Source organism: Taudactylus pleione, unplaced genomic scaffold (genome assembly GCF_031769625.1).
Source record: "Taudactylus pleione unplaced genomic scaffold, aTauple2 ptg000454l, whole genome shotgun sequence".
Taxonomy (NCBI): Eukaryota; Metazoa; Chordata; class Amphibia; order Anura; family Myobatrachidae; genus Taudactylus; species Taudactylus pleione.
Genome location: NW_028284856.1, coordinates 10,738,351 through 10,765,999, shown reverse-complemented (window position 1 = coordinate 10,765,999; position 27,649 = coordinate 10,738,351). Strand labels below are relative to the sequence as shown.

At 43.2% G+C, this 27,649-nt stretch overlaps 1 protein-coding gene and 2 pseudogenes across 3 annotated transcripts in view; 2 read left to right on the top strand and 1 right to left on the bottom strand.

Moving 5' to 3' along the window:
- Positions 1-27,649, top strand: part of ELP1 (elongator acetyltransferase complex subunit 1) — a 120,895-nt gene that overhangs the window by 50,170 nt on the left and 43,076 nt on the right. For 2 of the 3 annotated variants that reach the window (XM_088448383.1, XM_088448385.1), the window contains exons 14-19: positions 3,220-3,381; positions 6,169-6,290; positions 13,526-13,629; positions 26,021-26,074; positions 26,175-26,280; positions 26,588-26,703. In XM_088448383.1, the coding sequence (XP_088304509.1) occupies positions 3,220-3,381; positions 6,169-6,290; positions 13,526-13,629; positions 26,021-26,074; positions 26,175-26,280; positions 26,588-26,703 (664 nt within the window). The remainder of the gene's footprint in view (positions 1-3,219; positions 3,382-6,168; positions 6,291-13,525; positions 13,630-26,020; positions 26,075-26,174; positions 26,281-26,587; positions 26,704-27,649) is intronic. The other variant, XM_088448384.1, reaches the window with a different exon arrangement.
- Positions 197-315, bottom strand: LOC148505436 (5S ribosomal RNA; annotated as a pseudogene).
- On the top strand, positions 2,180-2,298 carry LOC148505435 (5S ribosomal RNA; annotated as a pseudogene).

Here is a 27,649-nt window from a genome sequence, read left to right as displayed (position 1 = left end):
TATCAGATAGTAAAATCCCCACATACATTCATATATGCATGTGGATGGATGAATACCCTAGTATCCTGGTCGTATGTGAAATAATAATTATAATTAAGAATGTCGTATTATCTGAATGTATGTAAGTCGTTATAATGGTACTGAACTACCACTCTGCTGTGTAACCAAACCGTCCCAATCCACCTCCAGTGTTAGCAACCTACAGCACCTGGTATTCCCAAGTGGTCTCCCATCCAGGTACTGACCAGGCCCATTACTGTATAGCTTCCAAGATCAGACGAGGTTGGGCATATCCAGTATGGTATGATTGTAGATAATTTCCCACATGGGGAGTGTGAATGCCCAGGTATACACAATGCAAGAGTGTATGTAGGACTACCTCACCAGAGAAGTCCACTTTGTTAAATAATACACAGTATCAATAAAAGTATTGCATGAGCGTACTTTAATTGTATTAAAAAAAATGATCACATATACATATGTCGTAAAACAGTCAAGTATAATTATCTGACTGATTACTATTAATTGTGCTGTTTATATGACAGTAATGTGCTTATAACAGTCTATATAGTAGGTAATTCAATTCAATCCTATTAATAGGCAATGATTCATTCTGACAATCATGACAGTAGGTAATTTATGTGGCAGCCAACATGGTTGAATGATGCATAACAAAATATATCTCTAACCCCACATAGCTCATTAAATGAGCAAAATAAGCCGTATAGGATAGAATAGAGATTTAGGATAACAGTAGCTGCCAATGTTATATTGATCTATCCACACAGCTGACAACTAATAAGTATAAATGAATAACAAAGTGTGTGCCAATCCTATTAATAGGCGATTTACACACCAATAATGAATTATGACAATCATAAAAATAGTCAATTTATGTGGTAGTCGGCATAGTTGAAATAATGCATTTCATGATATCTCTCTAGCCCCACATAGCTCATTAAGTGAGTAAAACCGTATAGGATAGAATAAAGATTTAGAGTAACAGCAGTATAAATGAATAGCAGGGTAAGGCTTCTTGGAGTCCGGTCAATGCATAGGTCGGGTATCCAAGGAAAAAGAGGACGCGCGTTTCGCCCGGTCAAGGTGCTTGTTCACCTTGAAACGCGCGTCCTCTTTTTCCTTGGATACCGGACCTATGCATTGACCGGACTCCAAGAAGCCTTACCCTGGTATCGTATGTATGCCTTTAATTTTGCAATGGATTGTATGTAAGCCTGTAACTGACCTCTGTGTCATTACAGACATTTTGCAATGGATTGTATGTAAGCCTGTAACTGACCTCTGTGTCATTACAGACATCTTACATGAGCAATATTTATACTTTTATTATTGTAATTACATTTTCTCTTCGCTTATCCATATATGGGGATTAACGCCCCAATTTTACATTGGCACACACCCTGCTATTCATTTATACTGCTGTTACTCTAAATCTTTATTCTATCCTATACGGTTTTACTCACTTAATGAGCTATGTGGGGCTAGAGAGATATCATGAAATGCATTATTTCAACTATGCCGACTACCACATAAATTGACTATTTTTATGATTGTCATAATTCATTATTGGTGTGTAAATCGCCTATTAATAGGATTGGCACACACTTTGTTATTCATTTATACTTATTAGTTGTCAGCTGTGTGGATAGATCAATATAACATTGGCAGCTACTGTTATCCTAAATCTCTATTCTATCCTATACGGCTTATTTTGCTCATTTAATGAGCTATGTGGGGTTAGAGATATATTTTGTTATGCATCATTCAACCATGTTGGCTGCCACATATATTACCTACTGTCATGATTGTCAGAATGATTCATTGTCTATTAATAGGATTGAATTGAATTACCTACTATATAGACTGTTATAAGCACATTACTGTCATATAAACAGCACAATTAAACGTTAATATCTTAATGACACAGAGGTCAGTTACAGGCTTACATACAATAGTAATCAGTCAGATAATTATACTTGACTGTTTTACGACATATGTATATGTGATCATTTGTATGAATACAATTAAAGTACGCTCATGGAATACTTTTATTGATACTATGTATTATTTAACAAAGTGGACTTCTCTGGTGAGGTAGTCCTACATACACTCTTGCATTGTGTATACCTGGGCATTCACACTCCCCATGTGGGAAATTATCTACAATCATACCATACTGGATATGCCCAACCTCGTCTGATCTTGGAAGCTATACAGTAATGGGCCTGGTCAGTACCTGGATGGGAGTCCACTTGGGAATACCAGGTGCTGTAGGTTGCTAACACTGGAGGTGGATTGGGACGGTTTGGTTACACAGCAGAGTGGTAATTCAGTACCATTATAACGACTTACATACATTCAGATAATACGACATTCTTAATTATAATTATTATTTCACATACGACCAGGATACTAGGGTATTCATCCATCCACATGCATATATGAATGTATGTGGGGATTTTACTATCTGATATATAACATTTTCGCCCTAATTTGTTAATTTTATAATTATAATACAATTTGTTTGTAGGGATATTCATTTACTATATATTTTTTAATACAACTCTGATTAAAAGTTAATTTTTATAATAAAAAAATTATTTTGAATATCCACTGTAAGTATGTTTAAGCTATCAACCTCTCTTCTATTTGTAGTTTATATACAGCTGTGCAATGGTTGTGCTATGTGTGGTGTACTTGTTACCATCTTCATTAATCAATAAGTAAAAATGATCTAAAGTGGACATTTGTCGTTAAGAGTGCCCCAGCTACTAGCCCTTTCTTTCCTTCTTCTTTCTTAATAAAGCATATGGAAGAAGAATAGCTGGTTCCGTGTTTTATGGGTACACTGCCTGACTTCTTCAGATTTGTTTATGCCAATATTTCCCAAGTTTTGTGCCAATTTTGCATTTCTGGATTTCTTTTTTTTAACAGATACAATTTGTTTTATGGTATATCCATCTGCTTTGATACAATATAAGTAACACACGCATAGTTATTTACGTAAATATGATGTGGAACACTTGAAAGCATGGTATGCTTACAATTATAGATGATACACTTTTTATGATTATTATTTCTTTTTATACTGTAATGTGCAAACATACTCTGACATGTTTTACAATAAATATAAATGTATATTATAGTGTACCATCACTGTGTGCTTTCAGTATGATTTTCTTCTCTTGTCATTTGCAGATTTCAAGCCCCATTAAGCAACACGCAACCTCTTTACTTTCGCCATCTGACATGGGTGCAGGATGATACTTTTTTGGTCGTCAGCCAAGGGGAGTGTTCCTCTCAATCCACCATTTACCACATTACAATACCTGTGGGAGATGGCCAAATTGTTAATTTCCAGTAAGTAGTACATACATTTTTTCTTCTGGTTTATTCAGTTCTTATGTCTTAAAATCTGTCTGTCTAATCTGCCTATATACCTCATTTGGCATATGAAAGTCTCATACACAGTGGCATGCAGAAATGCAATTTTTCAGGTGAGTTACTCTGTACAGATGGTTTAAGGGAAATTCTCTGCCACCTCACATGGTGAGATAAAGAGGACCGTTCACAGGTTAATTTGCAATGTGGCGCTGAGGCCAGCCTTTGCAGCTGCTTGTGTGGAAAAACTCCTGAATGGGTTGCAAATTGGCTCTCACAGGGCAGAGCTGGTGCAGCTTGTTTTTAATATCTTGGATGTATCATCCTAAACAAAGAAAGTACACCTTCATACTGCCAGATTATCAATTCATTCAATATGGTTCAAATCTTGGTCGTTAGACAATACCTCCAGAAAGGTCCCCTGGCTTTTTCACGGAACTGGAGAGGATAATCAAATATGCTATGGGCAGTAGTAACCAAGTTGATGGAGCTCAGTGCACTTGCATCAAACATGACATTGGCACACTGGTGTTTTTGTGACCATTCAAGTTCATCTACCTGTTTCCACCAACTCCATTGCTTCCATTTCCAGATGAAAGTTTAGACAAAAAGGGTCAAATGATTTAGGTAGCAGAATTTTGAAAGTGCCGAGATGCTGGCGATTAAGCAGTCAGATTTAAAGTGGCAATGTTTATTAAGGCAAAAGCAGGTTGGTTTTGCCTTAGTAAAAATTGCCATTTTAATCCCAATGGGAAACTTAGCACTTTAAAAATCTGGCTTCCTATTACATTGGCCCAAAGAGTTTTTAGTGATTTTAATGGATTGTTAGCCAGGTATTGTTGCTCTGTTAGGGCTTGAATCAGAGATGGATGCTTCTTTTGGCGGTTGTACATCAGCGACTTTATGCAAGTGACATAACAGAGTCCTTCCCTGGAGTACATCCATGTGTGTAAATGTACGAGGACTAAAGCTGCGTACACACGTTCAGATAAAGTAAACGATTTAAACGATAAGGATATTATCGTTGAAATTGTTCACTTTAATGCCCCTGCAAACGATGGTCAATGCGTGGGCAGGAATGGTCATTATCGACCATCGTTGTCGCTCGGGAAAACCGGCATACATGGTCGATTTCGACCATGTTAGCCTGTTTACTATAGGGACCCGCAATCGTTAGTCGCGGGTCGTTATAGGTTAATGCATGTGATGGATATTCGATACCGATCATCCAACACATGCAGAACGATCAGATAACTATCGTTATCTGATCGTTGCTGTGTCTGACCGTGTGTACGCACCTTTAGACGCCCACTTTCAGCATACATACGCAAGGTGATTCTGCCTGGTGCCTCTTAAGGCGCCACCATCAGTCGCACCATCTATGGCAGGTACAGATTTACCATCTGAGTATGGCCTCCAAAGTGAACAATTGAGCGTGTGACAAAGTAACAAGTTCAGTGACGCGCCCGCGAGACGGACCAGCTCGGAGTGTCTGTTTAGCCACCGCCCAGGAACAGCCAACACTTACTCAAGACATCTGACACCATGCATCTGTCGCAGCAATGCCTTTATACATACACTCTGTGTAACACAGGCGCTGTAGGAGCTTTCAGTGATTTCATGCGCAGTAGCAAAGGATCGCTCAACTGCATGAACATCGGGATTGCGTGCAGCTCTGCATCAGACTCTTAGTCGTCTTAAACTTTATGGGACTTGGCGCTCGTCCTAGTGGTCCTGCAGGATGTTCCCATTTGCTCTGTACCTTTGTGTTTTCTAACCTGCAAGTCATTGTGTTGGCCATGAAGAGATGCACATGGTCTCAGGTAGGTTGTGACATTTAAAAATGATCAATTGGTTTAAATGAGCCTAATGTGTGCCATGACATTCCCCCTGGCCTGAACAGTTTACACAAGGCAGGATGGATCCATGGATTCATGCTGTTTACACCAAATTATGATCCCGCCATATCCATGTCACAGCAGAAATTGGCTTGGTGGAACTCTGAGCTGGCAGCTTTTTCCCATAGGTTTTCATTGTCCATGAAATAAGTGGCCTTTGCACAGTTCCCTCATTCTAACATAAGGTTGACTTTTTAGTTTTTACAGTTACCTGGAGCTGGTGGTGGCATTCTTGTGACTCACCCCTGGCAACATTAAAGAATCTGTTTGTCACTCCTTGGATGTGGAGCATTGTGTGCTTCCTCTAGATCATTTTGCTAGTACTATATACTTAAGTCGATCTATTGCTGGAATGAGTGTCAATCTGGCATGCTTAGATGAGGGTACCAGTTCACTTTGGTCTCTGCAGGGGGCTCTTCATGAAGCTGATCATCCATTCCCTTTTGTTGACACTGACTTTGAGACATCCAAATATCTTTAACCCCCTTTAGCTAATGGAGAATATGGGTCTATTGTATAGTTATTATACACCTTATCGGCTTTAGGGGGTGAAAAGAGACGATCCCAGTACTGTGTGTTTGAGTTTTTCCTTGCTGCGTCTCTACTCTCATTGCTGAGCTAATTATTCACCCCTGCCTCCTAAGGGTGAGACATGACCCATCAGACTATAGTACCATTAAAAGGCCGTAAATTTGCAAATACCCTTTAATAGTTGTCTTGTATTATTTGCTGTTATATGAAAATGTGTTCGGATTTTTCTTACAGACAAAAACTTATATTTTAAGCACACTATCCTCCTAGACACAAGGTGGCAAATACCATAGGAATGTTTTATTTACATTTCTTTCTTTTTTTTTATTAAATGCAGACATGGTGTACCAATTATTGGGCAGGTTATCAGTGTTTGTTATAGCGCAAACTCCAAGACATGTGCCCTGCAGACAGCAAATGGACAAATCTGGAAGTATCTTTGTGGTGAGCACCTGAAAAGTTAGTAATCCTTAGAAATTAGAGACTTGATTGCAAAGGAATATGCTGCCCAGGAGTTGGGGTTCTTTGGACAGATAGAAACATTATATTTATTTTGTCAGTGTAATTACATCATTAACCTTAATAACTCAATAACATCGTTAACCTTAATAACTCAATAAATCCCAACAAAAGCAAATTAAGAAGATTAAACCATAAGCACATTTAATTGTGCTAAATTAATGCCCAGATGGTCATTTTCAGACTTGTGAATGCAACAGTTACAAACTGTTCTGTATTTTACAATTGTTTTAAGAGTATAAATAATTTCTTATACAGTACTATCAAAGTAAACTGCCCATTACTTCATGTGCTGTAATTAGAAGGATTACAAATAGTAAAAAGTGTATGTCCCTTTAAATACTTAATATATACAGATGTATCCTTGCACATCTGCTGCAATCACGCCAAAAAGCCCCTCTCGGCGCACAAGGTCATGTTCTAGCACGGGGCATATTTTTGCTTCTTTCTTTGCCGAAAATGTGTCTAAGTCGCACTGCGATGCAACTAGCACACACCAGCAGACTGCGCTGATTACTTTGATATATGACAGTTGTATATCGGTTTATGACTGAGTCTCTGAATATGTATACGAGGTGCTACAATGTAGCGCCTGCAGCTTTTTTCATAATTAAATTTTGCTTCATTTACAGACTCTGCTGCACACAGATATACAAGTGTCGCATATCAAATTACTCAGCATAGTCTGCTGGTGCATCCTAATCCCATTGCATTTTCGGCAAAAATAGACCCCTGACGCTAGCATAGTTGCACAGGACCAAGCTGCTCACTCAGCCAGGCAAGTCACGCTGTGTGGCGTATTGAGGACACATCTGTAGAAGCATGAAAGTGACACTAGCAGAAATGTAGTTAATTTAGCTCCGAATAATTCTTTTACAAAGTCCATGTACTATGCCAGTTCAGGCAGACTCATATACTATGCCAGTTCAGGCAGACTCATATACTATGCCAGTTCAGGCAGACTCATATACTATGCCAGTTCAGCCAGACTCATATACTATGCCAGTTCAGGCAGACTCGTATACTATGCCAGTTCAGGCAGACTCGTATACTATGCCAGTTCAGGCAGACTCGTATACTTTGCCAGTTCAGGCAGACTCACGTGTTCACATATACTGTACAATAAAATCATAGATTTTATATATTCGCAATTACTTATATAGCGCCAGCATATTTCGTTGTTTATATATCAAAACAGTGCTAGAAGAGTAATAAAACAAGATTGGGTAATAGCAGACAGACAAAGAGATAAGAGGGTCCTGCTTTCAAGCTTAAAATCTGTCATTGCTACACATGGATAAGTGCTACATATCATGTATTGGTCCAGCCAGATTGCAGAGATCCTGATGGGCTGTATGATCCAGTCACACAGCATTGTTGGCCTGGAGGTCAGTGGGATGTGAGAGTGTAGAAGAGAAAATATGTAAAGTTATATGTGGGATGTGTTAGTGTAGAAAATATGTATTCTATATATAGCGACTAACAGCAGAGCAGCAGAAGAATATGATCGTTTTGAGAGGAAGATCCGTCTAGCAGCTGCATGTAAAATATATTGTAGAGGTGAAGGTCTGTTTAGGGGAAGACCAGTAAGGAGACTATTGCAGTAATCAATGTTGTGATGTGTGCTGCACTAGCACTGCCACTGAACCACTGTTTCACTCCCTGGCTTCTTGTGATCAGGTCTTTGTTCCAGAGTCCATCTTGACCTTTGGCTGCTATCTTGTCAGGTTTCTAGGTAGCTCCCCTCTTCCCATGAGGAGGAGCGCGCGGTACCAGGATGCCCTGTATGGTGGCATACCTCCACGTCCCCATGTGGGAGGGGCACCAAGCGCTCCACAGATCTATAGGGGAAGCCCACTATGAGTTTCTTCCATTCAGTCTTGCCATAGCTCCACAAGTATTTAGGAAGATGGGGTCTGTCTTGTGTAAGGAGGGTCTAACTATTGTACCTTCTTTGGACAATGAAAAAGTTACCTCAACCACACAGTTCAGTTGTTGCAGGAAGAAGTCTTATCTGGTACCCTATCAATGCTTGCTTATCTATTTCCTTCAGGCAATGGTGCAGGGAGTTCTGACCTTAAAACGTCATTGGTCCTGCTATACATGCAATTGCTGGGGAAGATGGTCTCGACCTTCGAGACCATCCATTACGCCAGGTTCCACTCCTGGGAATTTCAATGTGAAATTCTGCTGGGTTGGTCAAGGTTCTACGATCACCTGGAGTCTTAGTTGCTCTGACTTTCGCGTGCATGCTTCAGTCCCTGCGTTCCAGAGAATCTCAGCAGGGACAGTTCTCTTGCCACTCTGTCCTTGGTCATTGTGACCACGGATGCCAGCTTTCTTGGTTGGGGGACATTGACCCTTCACCTTCGACAGCTGGACCTTTGGTCTCCACAGGAGTCTGTTCTTCCCTTCAACGTCTTAGGGTGCATATACACGGTCAGATCAGACAATGATAAAGATATCGTTGTCTGATTGTCCTGCACAATCGAACATCCAGCACAGCACCAACCCCCAAACGACCCTCGATCGACATTCGCGGGTCCCTATAGTAACTTGGTCGATATCGACCAGGTTGGACTGCATGCACGGGCGATAGTCGTCTTTGTTATCGAACATCCATGCCTGCGCATCGTCCGTCATTTGGGGATTGGAAGGGGCTAAAAATGGACGATATAAACAATCTAACGATAAATTATATCGTTATTGTTTATATTGTCCTGCTAAATCTGACTGTGTGTATGCACCATTAGAGCTCTGAGCCTTTTATCTTGTGCTGACTAGGTCTCAGGTGATTCTCACAGGCTGTTCTGTCCAGATCAAATCGGCGGTGGCATATGTAAGCCATCAGGGGGCCACATAGAGCTCCAGGGCGATGACTGAAGTGGCTCAAATATTGTCTTGGGTGGAGGCATTCGTGCCTGCAATAGTCTTAATTCTAGCACCCTGCACATGTCACAACTCGTGCAGTTCCTCTATACTGCCTGGGCTGTCACACTCTGCTCTGGTGCTTCTAGCACACTCAACTGATGCAACAAACTGCTGAGATTCACCAGAGCAGAGTGTGACACCACAGGCAAGAGGAACTGCACAGGTTTTAACAGGTGCAGGGTGCTAGAATGAACACTACAGCAATATCATCCGTGCTCATACCAGGGGTGGAAAATTGGGTGATAGACTTTCTAAGCAGGAATGGAATCTTGCCAGGGATGCCTCTTTATCCAGGGGTGTTCACCCAATTGGTTCGGTGATGAGGTCTGCCAGAAGTGGACCTCATCGCCTATCGAAACAACTGCAAGGTTCCTCAGTTTTGTGGTGGACGCCATGACTATTCAGTGGAGTCCAGCCTGGGGTATGTTTTTTTTACTCCAATTGCCAATGTAGCCTGGGTGATGTCTTCCCTCGCTTCTAGATCTGTTGCAGCAAAGTCCATTTCAACAGCAGGACCTTCTTCCAGCGTTGTACATACTCTGTTGCCAGCTAGGAAACTTGTTTCTGCTAGAAAGTTGCTGATTTTACTTTCATCGCAAGTTGGCTCTCCTGGAGGTTCGTATGTTTTTGTGGGGTGTTTTGCGGGTTTAGCCTCCTTTTGTCCCTCCTGTGGCTCCATGGAATCTGAATCTGTCAGCCCTTCAAAAGGCTCCATTTAATCTCAAGTTTTTAACTTGAAAGCAGTTTTTTCCAATGGCCATTGCATCGGCCTGGTGTGTTTCAGAGCTTGGGGCCTTGTCCTGGAAGTCGCCTTTCCTCGTTTTACTTGAAGATCAGGTGGTATTGTCTATGATTCTGTTGTTCCAGTCAACAATTTTTTTGTGTCTTCACATTACCAGGAGATTGTTCTTCCTGTATTCTGTCCTCCTTCTTCTGGGGATCTGGCAGGTTTGGCTCTTTTGGATGTGGGCTCCCCTTCGACAAAACCCCTTTTTTTAGTGCACAGATTCTTTCCTGGTGCTTTATGATGTAAATAAACAAGATTGGCCGGCTGGCAAACAGACTATTGCAGAGTGGATCTGATCTGTTATCCCCCTAGGCTTACTACAGTGTGGGGTAGCCAGCTCCAGAGTGGGTGTCAGTGCTCTACCAGGGCGGTGAGTGCTTTGTGGGCTGCGCGGCACAGGTATTCTGTGGAGCAGTTGTTGTGGGGTCACCCAGTCCTCTGTCTACGTTTTCTCCAAATGTTACCAGTTTTGACATCCAATGATGCTAGTTTTGGATGGAAATATTTTGCGTTCAGGTTTTTCTGAGTGTACCCTCCTCTAGGGGTGGCTTTTAAACGTCCCATGGTCCAGTGTCCCCCAGATAGGAAGAAAAATTGGAAATGGTAAGAGGGAACACTACGTTCCCACTCCTTTGCTCAGTTTTTGTTTGTTGGTTGGTTCTTGCTGGTTTGTAAGTTACACTGTGTTTTTCAACCTTGGTTTAGGGTTATTTTCGAAGTTGTACCGCAGACCATGGGTTGGAGCTACTATCTTAAGGTAATACTAGTTTAACAAGTGTCAACTCCTACCGTCCCCTCAAGCAACCCATGGTTCAGTGTCCCCAGATGGAATCGGAGAAAAGAATTTAACGGAAAGTACAAAAATATTTTTTCTCTACAGGTCACAATCATTCTGCATGTGATTTTATTGCCATAAGAGGTCCCATCTAAATGAAGGATTTCTGTAAATGTAACAATTTAGCAGCTACAGCCCATGAAGCATGTATCAGATGACATTGGCCAGGAAATAACAAACACATGGTCTGTGGTAGTAAAAAAACAAACAAACCCATTAACCCTCAGAGGAAGAAAAAACACACATTGGCCCCCACAGGGAAAAAAACAAACACTGGCCCCCTCAAAAAAAAAACACATTTGCCCCTACAGGAGAAAAGAAATGAATCACATTGATTAAAATTCATTACACTGCAGCCTGTCCTGCTGTGTCACCGTATCACTGTAGTGGGGGATGGCAGGCAGCTACCTGACCTCATATCAATGCTTCACCGTCTCTGGGTCATGCCAGGTGGGACTGCGTCTGAGCCACCTGGAAAAGTCCAGCGCTGCCAGGCTACCAACATGCAGCACAGTGGGTGCAGGCAGGGTTGCGTCAGAATTTGTGGGGTCTATTATAAATTAAATAAGTAGGGCTCCCGAATCAGAGGCACACATATATGGGGAGGGTGGGCAGAGGGACAGATGGGGGTAGGCAGAAGAACACCTGGTTAGTGGGCAGCAGCACATATGGGGGTTGGGGCAGTGGCACACAATGGGGGGCAGAGGCACACATGGGGGGTTGGGGCAGAGGCACACATGGGGGGTTGGGGCAGAGGCACACATGGGGGTTGGGCCAGAGGCACACATGGGAAAGGGGGGGAGATAAAGAAGTAAATATATACAAAAAACTGAGTGTGTTAAGGGCAGCTCTATATCCTCACCATGGCCCAGCAGCAGAGACATCAGATTGGCAGCCTGTCATTACAGTGCGCCGGCTGCAGGGAGCTCTTGTCGTCTCTGCAGTACCCAGTCTTTGCATCTGTGTGGTGAGCAGTCTTGGGATCTTCTCTGCTCACCACACTGAGCTCCGCACGGCCCCCATGCTGTAATGACAGGCAGCCAATCTAATTATCTGCTAGGCACCCTGTTATAAATGTCACTTCCTGCTGCAAGGCCGACAAGCATGGACAGCCGCCCAGCAGCTGTCTGGCAACTCTTTCTCCCCTGGTGCAGACATAAACGGACCCCTTACTCATGTACCATCCTAATAGCGGCCCTGGGTACGGGTCCCGGCAACGAGCGCACAGCGCCCACTATGTGGGGCACCCTTGTGCAGCGCTTTGCCTCGAGCCGGCCCTGAGCACTAGTCACCCGCTCACCATTAAACCCCCACCCTCTGCCCACTTACACTTCCTGGAGGATGTCTTCACTCCAGGTACAGGGGCCGCCGTCACTCCGGGTCATGGAGCCGCATGTCCCTGTAGTGCCGCTTCGAGATCCAGTAAAGGTCTGGCCTGTCTCCACCTCTGCTTTTTATAGCATACAGTCGGGCCAGGGTCATCAATCATTTAATGAGGAGCCAAGGATTAGTAGGGATGGACATCGGAGGCCATCATCATATGATGGTAGTGCTTCCACCATTGAATCTTTCGAGGCAATGGTAATTAACCATCGCATCAAAAGCATTCAATGGTAAAAACTATTCATATGAATAGTAAAGGAGCGGGGTTAGGGGAGGGGCTCGGACACGAAGCAACAAGAAAGAAAAAAATAAATAAAACAGCTCAGGCAGGCAGAGCAGACTGAGGATGAGGAGGAGAATGAGACACACTGTCACTGCCACGCTGCTGCTGTGGGCACTTTAAGCAACAAGAAAGTGAAGTGTAAAAACATGTAGAAAATATATTTATAACACAAAGAAAAGGAACCTCTTACAGCACCAGCAGAGAAATCACTCTCCATCTCTGCTGGTGTAAACGTTGTTATATGTCACTCTGTGTGTCTGTGAGTGACAGCTGCTGCAGGGCCAGGGCTGCACACTGATTGGCTCTCACTGTCTCAGAGAGCCAATCAGAGCTAGCAGAGGGGGGGGGGAGGGCCAGGTCTGAGGTAGTGAGAGACAGCCTCCAACGATCCCAGCAGCATGAGCCAGAAAGGTTATCAGAGGCAGAGACACAGCAGCCAGGGGAGGTAGAGCTTTTTAATAGTTAAAGGAAGCCACCATCGCAACACCATTGAATGATTACCATTCGATGGCAGCAAACATCGAAATGCTGCCATCGAATGGTAAAAACACTAACATCGGAAGAAAAACATCAATGGTCGGCAAACATCGACCATCGATGTCCATCCCTAGGGATTAGCCGCAGCGGAGCGCTTTCCCGGGGACCCACCCATTCTGAAAGTGTGTCCCCAGTCCTCAATACCGGGCAACATACGCGCTATAACGCGTATTTGTGTTCACTGCGTGGGCATATCTATAATTGGGTGTGTAGTCCAAGGGGGGCCATGGCTATAGGTGCCAGTGTTGCAGAAATTGACGGGAACATGGCGTGGACACTGTGATCCCAGAAACCTGCGCAGCAATATTCCTGTAACATTTATCAGTCTAGTTCGATTCAAGTCTAGTTTGATTCAAACAATGCATTGCTTTGTGTTTTTTGTAAAATAAGCATTTTCTCATTTTAATTTTTTTTTTCAGAACCACCATCACCTGTCCTAGAGCCCTGGAAGGATGGTATGGCTCAGGATGTTAAGTTTCAGCAGCCTTGTATTCAGACTGCGATAACAACAATAGATGGAGAGGTATTGTAGCTCTGCATTAATGTGCCTTTAGTTTCTAAAATAGAAAATACATGCCCAATTCTTAGCTTCTGTAGTCTATTAATGCTTATGTTTATTTTGCATCATGTTTTATTTAAATCAACTGTGAAGCACTTAGGGTTCAATCCAGTTAGCTGTGATGTTCTCGTGGATGCGAGTCATAGCGGCAACAGCCGCACTTTACGGCAGCCCGGAATCGCACAAAAGTGCTGGCAGGCGCCAAATTGTACTATTTCGAGCTCGGAGCTGGCCACGAGGGGTGCGAGTTCAGGTGCCGTTGCCGATGGTTTATCGCCGTGGTATAGGTAACTCGCACCCTTTACAGATCACTAGATTGACCGCTCTGAGTCATATTGGTAGTATTATTGTTACTATTATTTTTTTCTTGGTTGAACATAAAACTCAATATTTTAAACCACTGACCAAAACTCTAGTGATGATTGTATTATTAAAGGCTGGAGTCTTAAAATCTATCTTTCCTTAATTGGGCCTAGCAGGGATGAGGAATGTATATGTTTGAAGTAGTATTATATTATTATATTGTGCAGAACATGAGTAAGCAGGAGGTTGTATCCACAAGGGTCATAACTAGACATTTTAGTGCCCTGGGTGGGAGAGAGCACCTGTGGTGCGCCCCACCTCCCCCTATTTTGGTGGGCCAATATTAGTCATACCTGGTGGTGGGGTACATATCGTACCACCAAAGCTGCGGCTCTGTTAGGATTTTCGGTAATCGATCTGCGCTTTTCCTGTGTGTATGATGCAGCTGCTGTCTGTAGTTCTTAGTTGCCGACTGTGTGACTGCCCTTTGCAGGAGGGCATGGTGCAGTCAAGTGCATGGTGTGGGGGATGTGACACCACGTCTGCCTCATTGTTGTCCAAACCCCTGCTATACAATACCGTGATTACCAGCAATGTAAAGTGGGGGCAGGGCCACAATGAAACAATGCAGCGCAAATCACTGCTGCCAAGATTCGGGTGTCTTTCCTGGAGAGTAGGCAAGTATGGTATAGTTCTGTAATGTCCAGAATGTCTTCACTGTTACAATGAGCATGTATGGAGTGACAGATGCACAGACACTGTCAGTGCAGGTTCAGGTGTAGTATTGCACCCTGTACTACACTACCTCACTCACCACACAAATACACAACCCACCCAGTGCAATGCCTCTCCACTATCCTTCAGTGCTGTATTCAGTAACCCACTACTACTCACATGCCATGCTTCAAACACATCCTCTATGTATCTCACCCACTGAAATAACAAGGCATTGGACAGTTCTGGTGTGTTGCCTAATGTGCTGTGTAAACCCACAGTACTTTGTACATTTAGTTTTTGCAGAAGCATTATTAAATTCTCAAAACCCCAGGAACTCAACCTCAAAATAAACTAAGGACATCTGAAGTTGCTTCTACAATATAAACAGATACTGTAAACAGTAAAAAGTGACCCTAACAGTACCATACTTCTCTGATTGCTATAAACGTATTAGTGTATTATTCGAATAAAAGTTGATATTAATCAGTTACTTTACATTAATAAAAAAAAGTGGCCTGAGGCGCTGTGCTTGAGACTAAATCCTGACCCGTGTGTACACTGCACCCTTTGTTTGATAGTTTACATGTCTGTAATCAAGTGCACCTTTGCCAACTTTTTAGAATAGTTTCATTGTTCAGTGGTGACAGAGTGAGTTACAGTCTTAACGGACTTCAGAGTAATGCAATCATGTCATGTTTCCTCGAGTACAAAATACTGTACTTTACTGCATTTCACATATGACTCTTCAATAATTACAGTCAGGTGCATAAATATTGGGTCATTGACAGAAGTTTCATATTTTGGCCTCTATTCACCACCACAACGGCTTTGAAATTAAACAAACAAGATGTGCTTTAACTGCAGACTTTCAGTTTTAATTTGAGGGTAATTACATCCAAATCAGGTGAACGGTGTAGGAATTACAACGGTTTCTATATGTGCCTCCCATTTTTTAAGGGGCCAAAAGTAATGGGACAAACTAAACAATCCTAAATCTAACTTTCACTTTTTAATACTTTGTTGCAAATCCTTTGCAGGCAATTACAGCCTGAAGTCTGGAACGCATAGACATCACCAGAAGCTGGGTTTTATCCCTGGTGATGCTCTGCCAGGCCTCTACTGCAAATGTCTTCAGTTCCTGCTTGTTCTTGGGGCATTTTCCCTGCAGTTTTGTCTTCATCAAGTGAAATGCATGCTCAATCGGATTCAGGTCAGGGAATTGACTTGGCCATTGCATAACATTCCACTTTTTAGCCTTAAAAAACTCTTTGGGTTTGTTTTGATTTTTCAGCCTAATGATGGCTTGCTTCACTGATAGTGACAGCTCTTTGGATCTCATATTGAGAGTCGACAGCAACTGATTCCAAATGCAATTGTCACACCTAGAATCAACTCCAGACCTTTTACCTGCTTAATTGATAATGAAATAACGAGAGAATAGCCCACACCTGTCCATGAAATAGCTTTTGAGTTGATAGTCCCATTACTTTTGGCCCCTTAAAAAGTGGGAGGTACATATAGAAACCGTTGTAATTCCTACACCGTTCACCTGATTTGGATGTAATTACCCTCAAATTAAATCTGAAAGTCTGCAGTTAAAGCACATCTTGTTTGTTTCATTTCAAAGCCATTGTGGTGTTGAATAGAGGCCAAAATATGAAAATTCTGTCAATGTCCCAATATTTATGCACCTGACTGTAGAAGAACAGGTTGTACAACTGGCATGTAACTTGCAGAAAAATTGTCCTTCATATTGTGCAGTTGATTGATATAAAAAAAATAGGAATTTCCAGGCACCAAAGTTTCTAGGGACAAATCCTTTGAAATTAAGCACAGTTAGCAATTATGTTTTAAACTACACTTTAATTATCTTTTAGATGAAATCTTAGTAGGTGTAGGTAAAAAGAAATGTTGGAGGGTATATACCACATGTTTATAAAATTATAAGAGTTCTGTTATGTTTTTTCATAAATTAGAGTTAAATTCTTGTCATGGGTTTAGCTTGATATTAATAGAAAGAAAGGATCTATCAGAGATTCTGTCTGTTTTTCTCTCAGATGAGTCTCTGATGGGAGCAGTGATTCTAATGACTGGACTAATTTGCCATGACAAAGAAAAGATGTGTTACAATCCAACAATATCCAAAACCAAATCTTCTAACCCCCCACTGGACTCTAATCTAAGGCCGGAAACTTTTCTGCACATTGCCGGGGTTGAAATGATGGACGTAAAGACATCATGATGACGTGTAGTTTGTTGCCCATTGTAAACTTGAAGTTTACAGGTGGAGCAGGACGAGTGGAGCCGGGACGGCCGGGTACCCTCCCACATATTATCCATTGCACAGGGTGTTCCAACACCACATCGGCTGGTGGTCAACGCCAATATGGGCTGCGGTAGCAGCCGTGTTTCTGGTATTCCTTTGTACCCTGGGCGACGTGTTTCTTCTATTCCTTTGTACCCTGGGCGACGGCACCTACTGCATCACCCTCACCACAAACCTGGTGTTAACTACCTTTTTGCTTGCTCTGTGTCCTATTTTCTGCCCTCTCCAGAACTGTGTTTATACATTTATCCATTAATATTGGTTGTAGTTAATAATAGTACCCCCATATATTTTTTTACAGAAACAGTGACTCCATTTTATTTATTTTTTTCTCGATCATTCCCTGTATAAGTTTAGTGTCCTAATAATGTCCCAGTAAATGTAATAGTAAATAATAATGCCCCTTTATTTTATGGTGAAAGAGTTAATGTTCGGTAAGCCTATCTACTTAATAGCTAGTTAGGAGCAGTCTTTCATCTGTCACAGAAAAATGGTGCTTTTGCCGCACTTTCACAAAAAGCTTTATTTATCTCCCCTCTTGTCTAATATTACCCCATCCTTAATAGTACACATTCCAATACTGTATATTCTCTTGCCCTGCTCAGTACTGCACAATGCCAGCTACTCTGGTTAAACTTCCCTATAGATATAGCAGTTTCCAGCAATTCAAAATTGCCCATTTTCAATAATACAGCCAACATTAGACTGAGGTAGTGAGCGCATTAAAGGGATTCATTTAAAACAATGGAAAAAAATTAAATTGCTGATCGTGCATTACATTTTTTTTATATATCATACCCAAACTTTTATAATCATACTATACATACTGCCTGCCCAGCATATTGTATGCCCAACAAAGACTAAATACAGTGTAGCCAGCAGCCAACACACTCAGGGCCTGATTCAGAGCCGCTCGTTCGTTCCGAGTGATGTTCGCACATCTGCGCATGCGTATGGGTTTTAGTACGCATGTGCGAACCAGTCAGTGCGTTCGAAAATCGTGTGCTCGCAATATAGCGAATGCCTGCTAATTTGAGTGACAGGATGAGGCGTTTGTGGGTGGTAACAGGAGAAGGTGCTTGAAAACGGGGAGTGGAGATCCGAACGCAGGCGTGCCAAACTGTCAAAACGGGCGTTTAATGGGTGTGCATAATTAACAAAGCAGCGTCATCGACCACGTCAGTTGGGTGTCTATTAGCCAGAACTGCTCGCATGATTGCGGTAGGAAAATGCTACCACAAGAATAGCGAGCAGTTCATTCGCCTTTCGATGTATTCGATTAATCTAATAAATAGCGGAGATGACGTATGATGCGAACGGCCAGGGGCGTTTTTTACAAAAAAACGTCCGCATGTTTTGTTCGCTCGTTCAGACATAGAGGCGTCAACAGACCGCAAAGAGCGAACGGTCAATTTAAATAGCCAGCCCCTTTTTCTGGACGAGCGAGCGCAAATAGCGTCCGGCTCTGAATCAGGCCCTCATTTTCCCAGCAGTGCTCTCATTTGTGCCAGGCAAAGCTGAGGCTTATTTAATGCATACCTCCCAACATGACTCATTCTGGGAGGGACAAAATGCTCTGCTCCTGGACTTCCCTGTTAACTTATTATTGCCATCACCTTTCTTATCAATTAAGAGGGATGCCAAGGGACAGAGCATTGTGTACCTCCTGGAATGGGCCATATTGGGAGATATGCTAATGGTTAGGAATTAAAATGGAGTTTAGTTTATTGGTTATTATATATGATGAGCTCAGTGTGAAAGAGACTAGTTTAATAAGATTAGCCCAATCAGGTTGCTATTGTATAAAATTTAACCCTATGCATACTGTTCAGTAGGCAATGGCGTGTAGAGCTTGTCACAGTAGAGGAAGTTAAAACACAAGTTGGCAAAGCATTCCGCTGTTAGGCGGCACAATCCCAAGTAGCAGTCTCTTCACTCCAGTGGGTGGAGAACATGCTTCGGTAAGATGGTGCATCTAAATCCAGCAGCACAGCATTCCCATGGTTAATATTAATGTGTATAGTCCTTGCTATTGAAGCCACTATTGGATAGGTAATTGTAAGTGCCGTGTCACCTACTTTCGATCTCATAATAGTTGTAAAGTCTCCTTAGCAATAAAAGAGGAACCAAATATCACCTTGCCTCAGCCTACCTGTGGGTTGGGTATTACTTTATCCTGAAGAAGAAATCCTATCCTTCCAATGCCCTCTATAACTTTCCTTATGGCAGGGCTTTCAGAGATAAAAACACAGAGTTTGTGATTAAAACATTAAATTAACAGTTAAATACAAAATTACAATACAGAGAGCATCCTAGTGATTGCTATACAATACACACGGCTAGTAACCGATCTACAATACAGAGAACATTCTAGTGATCAATATACAAGAGAGCATTTAGTGCCCGATATACAATAAAGAGACCATCCTAGTGACTTATATACAATACAGAGAACATTCTAGTGATCAATATACAAGAGAGCATTTAGTGCCCGATATACAATAAAGAGACCATCCTAGTGACTTATATATAATACACTCCATCCTAGTGACATATGTAGTGTACAATACAAAGAGCATCCTAATAACCTTTACAGTATGCTATACAAAGAAGAGACCTATATATAATTCAGAGAGTCTTTTTGTACCCGATATCAATACATAGAACATCCTAGTGACCATCATGCAATACAGATCATATTACAATGACTACATATAATACAGAGGGCATCTTAGTGAGCGAAAATCAATACAGAGAATATTCTACTGCCTACAATACAGTACATAACGCATTCTTGTGGCCAACATTCAATATAGAGCTCATTTTGTGGCTGCAGTACTATACAGTTAGGATTCTTGTGACTGCCAAACAATACAGAGATAATTTTTATGGCCACCACACATAGGAGCTCATTCAGAGTCGGTCGTGAGCGCTGAGCGCTCACAACCGACTCGATGTTGCCCCACAGCCATGTCACGACGGAGCCGGCTCCGTCGTGCGCATGCGTGGGACCCGGCTAACGACGTTCGCTCTGTCGTTAAGGGTCTCGTAGCAGACGGGGCGAGCTGTCGATGTTGAGTGACAGCTCGCCCCGTTTGCTGGGCGGGCCGGGGGCGTGCCCGGCCAAACGGAGGCGTTCCAGGCGGAACGCTTGCCATTTGGGGGCGGCCCCACTGACATCATTGCTGATGTCAGTGGGGAACTTCCTGCTCGAACAGAGCAGGAAGCTCCCTGGGGCTTACGAGTGCCCAGACCCTACCCTAGGGTCTGGTCGTAAGCCCCGATGGTAGCGATGGTCTTGACCATCGCGACCATCACCCATGTCGGTCGTTAGAGTAACACCCACAGCTTAACGATCGACAAGGAGGCGGCCGTTCAGGATGCAAGCGGCCGCCCTGATTCAGAGCGACCGCTTGCATCTAATGACCGCCTCTGAATGAGGCCCATAGTCCCCTCATTATTAATGAATCCCTCCTCAAAATCTTTAACTCGGTCCTCTTAATTGCAACTATCCAATTATTAGAGTGTATATAATAATAACTTAATGTTCCCACACGTCTGTCATTCATAGTACATCACTCTAATTTTTGGGAAAACAACAGATAACTCTTAAAGAAACCAGTATCAGTTATGTAAAACACTCATTATGTAAAACAGCTCATTTGCTATTGGCTCTTTGCTTTCATTCTTCTTGGAAATGATCATCTCATCATCACTTAATTGTCTTCTCATTGCCAACTTCTTAGTGTTTCCATCCTCTGCGCTTATCAACACTTGCGTAACTAGCAAACTAATCAATTGTTGCAGTCAGATTAGGGAGGTCAATACAGGGATCGGGATCGGTCGGAACCGAGCATTAGGGCCTAAAATTGCTGAGATTTGAATCCTGGGATTTCGGAATTAATGAGCGCACTATTTTTTGAAAAATGTTTTAAGCCAGGCAGCGCTGAGCACTACTCGCTAATACGCTGCTCGTCCCCCAGCTGTGTGTGCGGCTGTGCACAGCGTGACCTCAGAAGTGCGCAGCCCCATGCTGGCCCGCTCCTTCAGCCACACCCACCCAGCTGCCTGCTTAAGTGGAGGAGGACTGCTGCAGCACAGTGATAGGCTCACAGGAGTGCTGACTCCATTTGTCACCGTGCTCACAGACTGGTCAGGGTAGAGTAGGATGGAGCGCCTGCCCAGGAGGCCCAGGAGTCTGGACTGACTTGAGCGACTGAGGGACGGGACTCGGGGAGGTGTCCAGGCTGCTGCTGCCAGTTCCACCCCACCACCGCCCAGACCCCCAGCCGTCCCTCGTCCAGTGGCGTCATGAGGGGGGTGCGGCCGCACCTTGCTGTCATCCTCAGAGGGGGTGACACCAAAATGCCTGCTCCTCTGCAGTGACTGGAACCAGGTGCTGCAGTGTGACATTCTCCTGCAGCACCCGGCTCCTGTCATAGAAGAGGAGCCGACAGTGCAGACTGCCCAGTCCCGTGGGCAGCCCAGCATCTCTGGTGATGCTGGGCGGCCCACAGAGTGATGTTTGTCGGGAACCCCCATGAGGCCACACCCCTTTATTTGGGTCAAGCTCCCTTTTCGGTTGGGCGCGCCTCGGGTATTCAGGGTGCACACCAACAGTGCCTGCCTGCTGCAACTCTGCTGGCCTGCAAGCAATCAAGCAGCCCTTAGTCTAGCCAGTACTACTGCCAGCCTGAGCCAGCCAGCCCAGAGCCAATCTGAAGTTCAGAAGTTGAACCTACTTTTCAGTAATTAATTTTTTTTCTTAGTTAGGGCAGTTTATGCCTTAATCATCTCTAACATTCACTTTTGCATTAATCTTTAGTTGTTCCTAAGAATCATCTGTCTCCATATTTTCCATTGGCTTAATACTAATTCTTTCTGGCTTCAATTTAATCAAATAACAAAGAGGCTTTACTCTGTAGACCCAAGGTCACAACATCTGCTGTTGATATCAGCATACAAAAGACCAAATAACTGAGACATATCATGTTAAATGGTAACACATATCTATCTTTCATTTAGCTAAAGAAAAACAAATACATTCCTGCCTTATGCTGGGTACACGCTGGCAGATATATTGGGCGATTAATTGATCAACCAATATATCTTGTATGCGTCGGACAGTGGACCTCATTCAGAGCCGCTCGCAAGCGCTGTGCATTCGCAAGCGCCCCGATGGTTTGCGAACGCGCATGCGCACTCTTCGTTCTGCGCATGCGCGTACTACTCTGTGCGATCGCAGCCGCTTGCTCGCCCAGCAAAGACTGCCCAGTGAAATGAGTGACAGGAGAGGCCATTTGTGGGTGGTAACAGGGGCAGGACACTAATAACGGGGGTGTGGGTGCGAACGCAGGCGTGCCTGAGTGTTTCAACGCTGTTTTTAAGGTGTGCATAATTAACAGGCAGCGTCATAGTACACGTCACATGCCTGTTTTTTACACTGAAGTCCTCGCAGTGCTTGCTGCAGGGTAAGGCAACCACAAGCATTGCGATCACTACCGATGCTGCTCGATGTACCAATGTTTTAATACACTTCCTGGAGATGATGTGCGCTAGTGGGCGTCTCTACATTCGCTAATGGGTGTCTGAATACACAGAGCGATCGCTCGCACAGACAAAGTGGGTGCGCTTATACCTTGGCGAGCGGTCGCTTCCCATGACGTCACTTTCACAAATTTGCATACGCTGGATGCGAGCGGCTCTGAATGAGGTCCAGTTTGTACTAGCGATATGTCTGTGAACGATTATCATCGCATCAGCTGTGCTGCACAGCTGATGCTCAATATATCTGCAAATATATTGCGGCATCGTGCTGCTTGTACAGGCGGTCAGCCGACCACCCGTACACTTGTATCGGAGGCCACAGGGAGAGGCAGCGACAAGCGCCCCGACCAGCGGGACCCGCGGGCAGAAGACAGATGAATGTTATTCAGTGTGTATGAACATCCATCCATCATCTGCAGATATATCTGTAAGGTGTGTACCTGGCTTTACTCAGTTCAGCTGGAATTAGAGCAAGATAATAGAATATGCAAAAGACAAGATGGAATCTATAAAGCTTAAAACCTTTTGTACTTAACCATACTCATTTTATTATATTAACATGACACAAATCAGACATGGATTGTTTAGTTAATAAGGATAGGTAATGCACGAAGAGGTAAAATATCCGACATGCACTCAGCAGGCCCTGGACCTATTTGTAAGATGTGCTGTGGATCTCACGTGTAGGACATCTGAGGGAATTAAGCAGCAGTGGTCTGCCAGGAAGGGCTACTAATTTTAAGTGATGTTTGCTGTAATGTAAAGGTCTAGCTAATATATGGTTAAATGTGCTTTGCATATATCTTCTTTTTAACACTGTGCAACATAATTAACCCCTTTTATAATCATTAACGTCTTTATTCCCATTATTAACCCTCACATCATCAAATAATTCCATTGATATCCATCAACCCTTCATTACCTGCTTCAGTTTCATCAAAATAACTTTGGGCCTGATTCAGAGCTGGACGCTCTGACCAGAGCGCTCGCTCTGAATCAGGGCCCTCCTCCATGAAAATGGAGCGGCCTCCTGGCCGCTCACATAGCTGTGGGTGACCACCCACAGCATATGCGAGCGGCCAAAAAGATGGTCGCGATGGTCTTGATCATTGCGACCATCGGACTTGCGACGGAGACCCTGTGGTAGGGTCTCCCTGCCACAAGCCCTGGAGTGATTTCGGCTCTATCAGAGCCAAAATCACTCCAACTGACATCACTAGTGATGTCAGTGGGGCCGGCTTCAGACGGTAGGCGTTCCCATGGGAACGCCTCCGTCTGGCCACCACGCCCCCGGCACGCCCACCAAAGGGGGCGTGCTGTCAATCAACATCGACAGCACGCCCCCTTTGGTGCGAGACCCGGAGCGATGGAAAGCCCGTCGCTCCCCGGTTCTCGCGCATGCGCACGACGGAGCTCCCTCCGTCGTGCGCATGCGCAGTGGGGAACATCGACCCACTTGCGAGCGTACTGCCGCTCGCGAGCGGGTCTGAATGACCCCCTTTGTCTTAATGCTGATGCACACTAGACGATAAAGTGAACAATAATGATATCGTTATCGTTCATGGCGTTCAATATCGTCCAGTGTGTATGCACGATATCATTAACGATGCGCGCTCCCGCAGATCGTTAACAATGTCTGCCGTCACCTGAACTTGCAGGACAAGTTCGGGGATGTGGCAGGGTGACGTCACTGAACGATATCGTTCAGTGTCTATGCTCAATGTCGTTCCCAACATTGAGCCCAGGAGTTCAAGGGATAACACTTAACGGTATCGCTCGTGGAGCATATCGTTAAGTGTGTATGAGCCTTTAGACCTTCAGCCTCATAATCAAAATCATCATAACTAACCACCTTATTCTCCCAAATAACTTCATTAAATTAGGTTAATTCCTCCCTCCACCCCCCATTTAACCTGTTGCTGATTCCTCCCTCCACCTGTACTCACCTCTTGCTGATCTTTTTTTTCTTCTCTATGTTGCTGCTTTATCTGAACGCTTTTTATTGCTGAGGAGGACTTGCCAGAGGATCCAGTATTAGACATCACCCTCACTCATATTATTTAAAAGTGATGTGCTTAATGTACAGTTGACTCTGGTAGCTAATATAATTTACTGTACAACTGCATAGAGAGTATAGGTATAATTCACGCTACTTGCCCTTGTACAATGCAGAGTTCATGCTATTGACTAATCTGAGCGCCAACGCTTTCTTAAAGAAGTTAGTGACATGAACACTCCTTTTCTCTGGAGACGAGCATTCCAGCGAATGAGTAAAAGTAATAAACACAGGGCTTTGGGGAAGCAAGACACCTCTTTGGTTTCCCCAAATCCCAGCCCTGTACATCTGTTTATGCCTAAAGTACTGGAACCAATAAATAAATTGTATTGGCTATAATTTACATTCCATGTCTTTATTATTGACATAAACAGATGTGTCCTCATGGACTGTGGCTTCAGTCACGCAAAACAGCCCCTCTCGGGTAAAGTCACATTCCGGCGTTTGTAGCACACTTTGAGTGGTGTTTTGCTGCATCTACAATACGGGTAAGATGCAAAATTTAAAGACGAATACGGTACACTACACCTCTCGGAGCGGCTCTCAGCTGTATGCTGTAACTTTTTATGTTATAAGTTGCAAAATAAATTCACTCTCTTTGGGACAGCATTAATTGTGTGAAAATAGCAGTGTTCTAGGTAATTTAACATACAAAACTTCAAAAAGACAGAACAAACAATATAAAATTTCCTAGGATAGACTATGGGCCGTATTCATTTAGCGGCTAAAACGGACGTTTTTTCGCCATTGGCACATGGTCACGATGTGCACATGGTCGCAGCAGGAGTTTTTTGTAACGGTTTTTAAAGTTGCGTTTTTACAACACAACAATATACTTGCACCCATTGTAACGTACCCCCAATTTACGTGGAACAGTAATTTCCTGGAAAAATGGCTTTCTATCTTTTTTTTCATCGATTATTTAAAAATTTGCACGGTCGTTTTTCGAGAAAGTACGCAAGTTACAATTTTTTTTCTTACGGTAAATTATCATTGGGGGGGGGGGTCCAAAGAGTTCTGAAAAAAATCCCCACATTTTTCGCCAAAAATGGGAGTTTTTGCATTTTTTTTTTCTCCTGGTCTGGGATGGAGAAAACTTTTAATCAGTTTTTTTTCGCCTGTTGCCGTTTTCGATAATGGTGAAAACACGGTCGTTTTTGCCGCTAATTGAATACGACCCTATGTGTTAAAAAAATATATCTATTTCCATTATAACGGTCCTGTTGCTTAAACGGGAAAATTAATCTATTGATGAAAATTCACTCTGCTAACCTTTATAAATGATCAGCTGCCAGGATGTGTTTTATACATTGATATGTTCACATATATTCAATATATAATGTAAATGTTTTAATATGCCATCAGTAACAACTGCTTTCAAATATTTATTACGGTTTCAATTGCAGGAAGTTGTTTTGGGTATCACCGACAGATCACGTTTGTTTATTAACAATTTGGTGGTGAGTTTTAATTTATTTCTTGAGTTTTAGTTTTTTACTCAGTCAGTTGATTTTTGCTATTCATCTATGCAATATGTATTTTCTCTGATCCTTATAACAGGTAGCTACCAATATCACATCGTTTGCCATATATGATGGTTTCTTACTCCTAACTACCCACTCCCATACCTGCAGATGCATATTACTAAGAGACACATCACTGAAAGGTAAGCTTAATTACTGATCTACTATTGAAAATATTGGAAATTGAAAGGGGGATTATACTTTAGTATTACCTCTCTTACTAAGTTTGCACTGCTCCCGATTCAACCCTAGTGAGATGTGTGGTAGATGCACAACCTCTCCCCACGCGATCTGTGCACCCAGCGTGATTGGCTAGTGGCAAGGTAGCTTTTCAGGTAGAGATACTCTACCTATTTGCACAATGAGAGAGTGGGGGCATATTAGAAATAGAGGGAGCTTCTGCTTAAACTAACAGTCACGCCTCCATTGCTCACCTCTTTTTTTTTATAGCACTGGAAGCTCTCCTTAAGAACACATCCAGCCCAAATGATGAGACTGTTCGCAAAGTGGAAAGAGGATCTCGCATTGTCACAGTGGTTCCCCAGGACACCAAAGTGATCCTACAGGTCAGCCAGTGCTTTGTTATCATATACTGTTCAATACTTTTATACTGTTTCTCTGTAAACTTTCAAGACATGTTTACTATATAACAGTGATCAAGCCTTGTCAGCAAGAGTGGGCAATAAGTGGCCCTCCAGTTGTTATAGAGCTGCATATCCCAGCATGCCATGCCACATTTTTGCTATTTGGCCATTCTAAAACTGTTACAGGCATGCCGGTTTGTGTAGTTCAACAGCAGCTGGAGGGCCGCTTATCGACAGTAATCATGACGACATTCATAGTTGGAGATCTAATTTTCAACACCACAATGTCAACGTTAGAATGTTTGCATGGTTCAAACTGGCGACAGGCAACACATCAGCATCCTCAAAATGTTGAAAAGTTCACCCTGTTGCTATGTGAAATGTCAGCATACTGAGGATACCAACGGTTAGTGTTAGGGTCAGGCTGCGGCGAAGGGTGTGGGGGGGGATTTAGGGTTTAGGCACTAGGGGGAGGATTACAGTTAGGGATAAGGGGAAAAATACGTTCTGAAATGCTGGAACGTCACATGCCACCGGGAGAAGGTAAGTGGCCACTGAGCCACCAGGGATGGTTTGTGGACAGTTTTATTCCCTGAACACAAAGGTAAATAAAAAAATATAAATTGTTCTCTCTTTCAGTGATGAGTATTTTTATTTGATCACTGGAGCAAGTTCCTGATTCTTAATAATTGCAGCCAGTGTAACCGCTAGGAATCCTGGTAGTTGATGCAAAATACCCTCTTAAGGCCTTCATATTAATATTTTCTGGCAGGAAGTCAGGTGGCAGCTGCTGAGACTTCAAGGAATGTTTAGAATTCACTCAACTATTTTAGACTATTAAATCTAAAATTCTACTCCTTTCAGAAATACTGAGTTTCCCGGGATTTTGGCCTGCCTCGGCTAAATTTCCCAGGTCTCGCATATGTCT